Source organism: Notolepis coatsorum (assembly GCF_963971535.1).
Source record: "Notolepis coatsorum genome assembly, chromosome: 13".
Lineage (NCBI taxonomy): Eukaryota > Metazoa > Chordata > Actinopteri > Aulopiformes > Paralepididae > Notolepis > Notolepis coatsorum.
Window position 1 is genome coordinate 121,204,865 of NC_140177.1, and position 6,908 is coordinate 121,211,772.

At 48.8% G+C, this 6,908-nt stretch overlaps 1 protein-coding gene across 1 annotated transcript in view; it reads right to left on the reverse strand.

The window, feature by feature from the left end:
* The window catches only part of arhgef40 (Rho guanine nucleotide exchange factor (GEF) 40), a gene marked incomplete at its 5' end in the record, with an annotated part of 150,210 nt that overhangs the window by 31,297 nt on the left and 112,005 nt on the right, over positions 1–6,908 (reverse strand). Inside the window, 3 exon segments of the mRNA XM_084327787.1 lie at positions 4,728–4,775; positions 4,777–4,854; positions 4,857–4,980. Coding sequence (XP_084183913.1) covers positions 4,728–4,775; positions 4,777–4,854; positions 4,857–4,980 — 250 coding nt within the window.

The window sequence follows — 6,908 nt, forward strand, 5'->3', positions numbered from 1 at the left end:
TCCAGTGAATGACATTAAGCTAGGCTAACAGTGTGGCTGTTGTATGTATCTGCTTGTCTAACTCTAGGGTAGATGGCAAATCAGCAAATTTCCCCAAAAAGTTGGCGTGTTCCTTTAACATGACCAACTCAACACTTGGATCAAATAGCATTTGTTTTGAGCTGCTTGTGAACGTTCTGTGTGTAATGGATGAATGCCTGTACATCCAGACGGTGGGTGTAATGGATGAATGCCTGTACGTCTAGACGGTGGGTGTAATGGATGAATGCCTGTACGTCTAGACGGTGGGTGTAATGGATGAATGCCTGTACGTCTAGACGGTGGGTGTAATGGATGAATGCCTGTACATCCAGACGGTGGGTGTAATGGATGAATGCCTGTACATCCAGACGGTGGGTGTAATGGATGAATGCCTGTACGTCTAGACGGTGGGTGTAATGGATGAATGCCTGTACGTCTAGACGGTGGGTGTAATGGATGAATGCCTGTACGTCTAGACGGTGGGTGTAATGGATGAATGCCTGTACGTCTAGACTGTGGGTGTAATGGATGAATGCCTGTACGTCTAGACGGTGGGTGTAATGGATGATGCCTGTACGTCTAGACGGTGGGTGTAATGGATGATGCCTGTACGTCTAGACGGTGGGTGTAATGGATGATGCCTGTACGTCTAGACGGTGGGTGTAATGGATGATGCCTGTACGTCTAAAAATGGTGGGTGTAATGGATGATGCCTGTACGTCTAGACCAGTCGTGCCCAACCAGTCGATCGCGATCGACCGGTAGATCGCATGCTGGTTTCAAGTAGACGCGAGATTATTTTGGAAAATCATTTAATTTTATTTGATTTGGAGGGGAGGACAACACACGTTTGAGCAGTCCTGTGTATAACAGGCAGTCGGCAGCCTGAGCCAATCGATACCGTCTACATTCCGTACATTCCGGACAGCGAGCTTCACCCATAGGGATGCAAATTGATGCCTTTGTTTTCATGGAGTGGCATGAGTGGGGGTAGGGCCCATCACCTGGCAGGTACAGTATAAACATGGCTCTGAGACCAGCCTTGAGTCACTCGAAACTGCACGATGAATGGAACACCACCAGCTAAAAAGAGGTTAATTCAGAGGACGCTACTTTTCAACAACGCAAGCAAGACTTCACTGCCGCCAGAGCCAGGACCCTCCGACGAGCTGCCGCCGTCAGGAGCAGCTCCAACGCCGCCTCCGACGAGCTGCCGGATAGCACCAGCGTCAGCGCCGCAAGCAGAACCGGAGCAGCCAAAAGACCAAAAACATATAATTTCCATGAAGAGTGGGAAGATGTTTACTTTTTTGTTTATTTCAACGCAAAATCAGTCTGTCTGATTTGCAAGCAAACCGTGGCTGTGCCGAAAAAGGGTAATTTGGAGCGGCATTATACAACGATGCACAAGAAACAATGCGCGCAACTTTCCTCACATGCAAGCAGAACTTCAACGTCAGGGTGAGGACACAGCACAGTTTGATTGCACACATTATGAGGAGCAAGTTCAAAGCATCTTGTCAGAGTTTGATAAGCGCTTCACAGACTTTTCAATACTTGAACCTGTTGCAAGCTGTGTGTTTTCCATTTGGAACTGTAGATGTGGATGACATCACATCCAAAGTGGCCACACTGTTTAATCTGGACAGCCATGCTGTGGAGAACGAGATCCTCACACTTCAAACTGACATTGAGATTAAAGCCAGGGCAACACAAGGGATGAAGGCAGAGTTCTGGGAGCTACTGCTGCCTGAGAAGTACCCCAACCTCAGGAGATGTGCCATGAACTTAACAGCATTTTTTGGATCAACCTACCTGTGTGAGTCTGCTTTCTCTCACATGAAGAGATCATCAAGTCCAAGTACAGAACCACATTGACAGATGACCATCTTGTGGACTGCCTGAGGCTTGCAACCAGCTCCTACAACCCAGACTTTGAAAAACTAGCTACCTCTTCCCAGTGCCAGCGTTCTCACTAAGAGACATTTAATAAAAAATAAAAAAAGAAGATAAAGGAGAACTATCAGTGACTGTTGACAGACCTTTTTGTGGAATTGTTTTTTGATTGTATTCCATTTTGCAATGTGACAGCTCTGTTTACACATCATTCCTATTCCCTTTTAATTGTACATATATTTTTGTTTTGATTGTATTGTTCCACTTTTGCTTTGGCAATGTAAACACATGTTTTCTCATGCCCATTGAACTGAGTGTGTGTGTTGTCAGTGTGTATGCAGAGTGTGAAATAAACGTGAGAAGTTACAGTTACAGTCTTTCTTGTAATTCCTACACTACACTGTTACAATGATATATAAAATAGCATATTATATTATATACCCATTCAATATGCACATGACAGAAAATATTATATGCCATATAATATTGTCTGTCATGTGCATATTTAATGGTTAGAATCTAACTAACTGAAAAATATATTCACAGTATTCACAGTGTCATAAGGTGCATAAGGCTAGTATTAGTAGTAATAGTATTACCCATTCAATATGCACTGTTTAACTCATTTTCAGTCACATTAATAACAAAGGACATTTTGAGTTTCATATACTATTGAAACAAGGATTTTCTTAGATTTCTAAAGACATCACATCATCTTTCTAGCCAAAATAAACAAGACATGTCACTGAACTGTGTAACTGTGTAAAGAAAAGTGTCCCAGTTTTGTAGCCTTTTTGACTTTACATGCCTATATTAAACATTTAATGTTTTCAGAACTGTGAAAAAAAAAAGATCATGTGTCCCATTTCACTTGTTATATTTCCACATTTTAGTGTTCTTCAGTTCTTTTTTTTAACTGTGCAGAAAAAAGAAAAGGACCAAGTGTCCCATTTCACTTGTTATATTCCCACATTTTAGTGTTCAGTTCTTTTTTTTCATTCAGTGTGAGAAATCCAGTCTCTTTTGAGCTTTAACAAGTCCATCAAAGTCAGGTTGAATGTCTGAGGTGGAGATGCGAAGCACAGCTGACATGTTCATCAGTGAGAGAGGATCTGTACCTGGATTTGGTAAACTTCATGACTGAGAATGTCTGTTCACATATGTAGGTGGATCCAAAGAGAACCAACATCTTCTGAGCATGTCTCCTCATGTTTGAAAAGTTCTCCTCCTTGAGAGCAGAGTAGAACTCTAGCAGTGATGCTGACTTAAAGTGCTCTTTCAGTAGTGAATCAGACTGCAGGTCAATGAGTTCAAGCTGAACATCAGTGGGTGCACTATCAACACTGCAGGTAAAGGGAGAGGAAACCAGCTGCATTTCATCCTCAACCTTTTTAAAATCTTGAAAACGCCTTGAAAATTCATCATGCAGTTCTCCTCTCCTAACATGGATGAGTACCTGTGTCGGTGATCATCTGATGGTTTGACTTCTTTCAGGGTTTTCATGTGTTTGAGATTGTTGCTGCCTAGTTGCCTTGAAATTAATTGCAACTTTGTCATGAAGGCTTTCACATGGCTATTTCATGAGCAAAAATGCCCTTGCCCTGCAGTTGTGTGCTCAGTAGGGATGGGTACCGTTCACATTTGAACCGATACGGTACCGGTACCTGTGAATCGATACCGGTACCCAACGGTACCTTTTTTCGGTACTTTAGTCTCTAAAAATGTAATCTACCTACCTCAGTTATGGAAAAAAATAATCCAAACTTCAAATAACCACACTTTTGACCGTTTTTGGCTTGCCATTGCCCCGACTGCTTTGTTGTTGAATCAAGTCAAATCCTAGGTAAGCGTATATTGTGCGTGTGAACGTTGACATGAAAAGAAAAGAAGTTAAAAAAATAAAATAAAAAAATAAAGTAATTTTTTTTTTTTATGATGTCATTTTTTGCGGGCCGGTCAGAATCATCCCGCGGGCCAAAGTACAATGCCCAGGTCGCGTGTAGCTTTATGCCAAGCAAGCAGTGCAAAAATTTACCGTAGTGGCATGCAGTAATGCGCCTTTCATTTTGCGCCGCCCAGCGCCCAGGTCGCGCGGAAATAGGCTGTCTATTGCCATTCTCTTTGACAAACTCTAACCTTAACCAGCTCCTTAACAACGCCTAAACTTAACCGTTCTAACCTTAACCAACTCCGAAACAATGCCTAACCTTAACCTTAGAAATTATATTGCCATTCTCTTTGACAAACTCTAACCTTAACCAGCTCCTTAACAGCGCCTAAACTTAACCGTTCTAACCTTAACCAACTCCGAAACAATGCCTAACCTTAATCGGCGAAAGAATACACGTTAAAAAAAAATCACGTTAAAAAATATTTTCGATGGGATTCGAACTCGCCAGCAAACAAGCCATAGGATCCACAGCCATGTGTCCTTGCCAATTGAGCTATTTGCTAGATACTGAATAAGGGGCGGTGACTTATATATATTGAGCTCCGCTCGTGTCGCATGCGCGGGCACCTCGCGCGAGCACGCCGGCGCACGCACGCACCTGAGCGAGCACGCCGCCGCCGGTGCACGCACGGTAGCATTTGTCTGAAAAGAAGGGCGCTTTACCGCACTAGCGTGCGGTGACGAATGCGGAAGCATTTTTGCACTGCTTGCTTGGCATTAACGTACAGGCGCCCAGGTCTGGTCTAGATGGTGGGTGTAATGGATGATGCCTGTACGTCTATGGCAGGTGTTATTCCTCTGCTCACTGATCTACACAGGCCGTTAAGCACAGGTGTGTGAGTAAGGTCCTCAAACTCACGTATTTACTGAAGCAGTCTTGTTGCAGCAGGCTCTGCAGGAGAGCGCCCCTCCATGGCCGGGAGGAGGTACTGCGAGTGAAAGCTGCTGAGGCCGGCCCAGTTGGGGAGGAGGGAGTCGGCTTTTCCCCCTGACCGCGGGCCGGGGCATCTGGGAGCTCCAGCAAAGGCAGGTAGGTCTCCTCCACACCCTTCAGGACCGCCACATACTGCCTCTCTGAGCTCAACATCCTGCACCACAGCAGGTACAGCTTACTGAGACATGGGAGAGAGGGGAGGAGAGGGGAGAGAGGGGAGAGAGGAGGGGGGGGGGAGAGAGGAGAGGGGAGGCGAGAGGAGGGGAGGAGAGAGGAGGGGAGGAGAGAGGGGGGGGAGGAGAGAGGGGATGGGAGAGGAGGGGAGGAGAGAGGAGGGGAGGAGAGAGGGGAGGGGATAGGGGAGGAGAGAGGAGGGGAGGAGAGAGGGGGGAGGAGAGAGGGGATGGGAGAGGAGGGGAGGAGAGGGGAGAGAGGGGGAGAGAGGGGGGGGGAGAGAGGAGAGGGAGGCGAGAGGAGGGGAGGAGAGAGGAGGGGAGGAGAGAGGGGGGGAGGAGAGAGGGGATGGGAGAGGAGGGGGAGGAGAGAGGAGAGGAGGAGAGGGGAGGGGATAGGGGAGGAGAGAGGAGGGGAGGAGAGAGGGGGGAGGAGAGGGGATGGGAGAGGAGGGGAGGAGAGAGGAGGGGAGGAGAGGGGAGAGAGGAGGGGAGGGAGAGAGGGGGGAGGAGAGAGGGGAGGGGAGAGGAGGGGAGGACGAGGGGAGGATAGAAGGGAGGGGAGGAGATAGGGGAGAGAGGAGGGGATGGGAGGAGAGAGAGGGGAGGGGAGGAGAGAGGGGAAGGGAAGATAGAGGGGATGGGAGATGAGGGGAGGAGAGGGGGAGGGGAGGAGAGAGGGGAGGGGAGAGGGAGGAGAGAGGAGGGGAGGAGAGAGGGGGGAGGAGAGAGGGGGATGGAGAGGAGGGGAGGAGAGAGGAGGGGAGGAGAGGGGAGGAGAGAGGGGAGAGGACGGGGATGGGAGGAGAGGGGAGGAGAGAGTGGAGAGAGAAGGGGATGGGAGGAGGAGGAGGGGAGGGGAAGAGAGAGGGGGAGGGGAAGAGAGAGGGGAGGGGAGAGAGAGAGGAGGGGAGGAGGAGGAGGGAGGAGAGAGGAGGGGGAGGAGAGGGGAGGGGAGGAGAGAGAGGAGGGGATTGGGAGGAGAGAGGAGAGAGGGGAGGGGAAGAGAGGGGAGGGGAGGAGACGAGGGGATGGGAGGAGGTGGAGGGGAGGAGAGGAAGAGAGAAGGATGGAGAAGAGGGAGGGAAGGAAGGAGGGATGGAACGAAGGGAATAAGGTTGGGAGGGGAAGGGGAGAAGAGGGATGTGACGGATGGAGGGAGGGAAATAAGGAGGGGGGGAAGAAGGAAGGAGGGGGAGGGAAGGAAAGAAGGGGTTGGACAGAGAGGAGGAGGTAAAGAAGGGGTTGGACAGAGAGGAGGTAAAGAAGGGGTTGGACAGAGAGGAGGGTAAAGAAAGGGGTTGGACAGAGAGGAGGTAAAGAAGGGGTTGGACAGAGAGGAGGAGAGGTAAAGAAGGGGTTGGACAGAGAGGAGGAGGTAAAGAAGGGGGTTGGACAGAGAGGAGGTAAAGAAGGGGTTGGACAGAGAGGAGGAGGTAAAGAAGGGGGTTGGGCAGAGAGGAGGTAAAGAAGGGGTTGGACAGAGAGGAGGTAAAGAAGGGGTTGGGCAGAGAGGAGGAGTAAAGAAGGGGTTGGGCAGAGATCTGACAGTCAGTGATGATAGACCTCTATCCTCAAATAGATTTTAATTTTTTGTTGTGCATCTCTCTGATCTCAGCTTGGCCTGCGCTCCAGATCTCATTTATCACACGGCCCTTGTTCTGCGGCCTCAGGGCCAACTCAGTCTCTCTCTTTGTCCCTCACTCACTCACTCACTCACTCACACTCACTCACTCACTCACTCACTCACTCACTCACATCACTCACACTCACTCACTCACTCACTCACTCACTCACTCACTCACTTCACTCACTCACTCGGTCGGTCGGTCGGTCGGTCGGTGAGTGAGTGAGTGAGTGAGTGAGTGAGTGAGTGAGTGAGGGACAAAGAGAGAGACTGAGTTGGCAGTACCTCTGCGTTGATACACTGCTT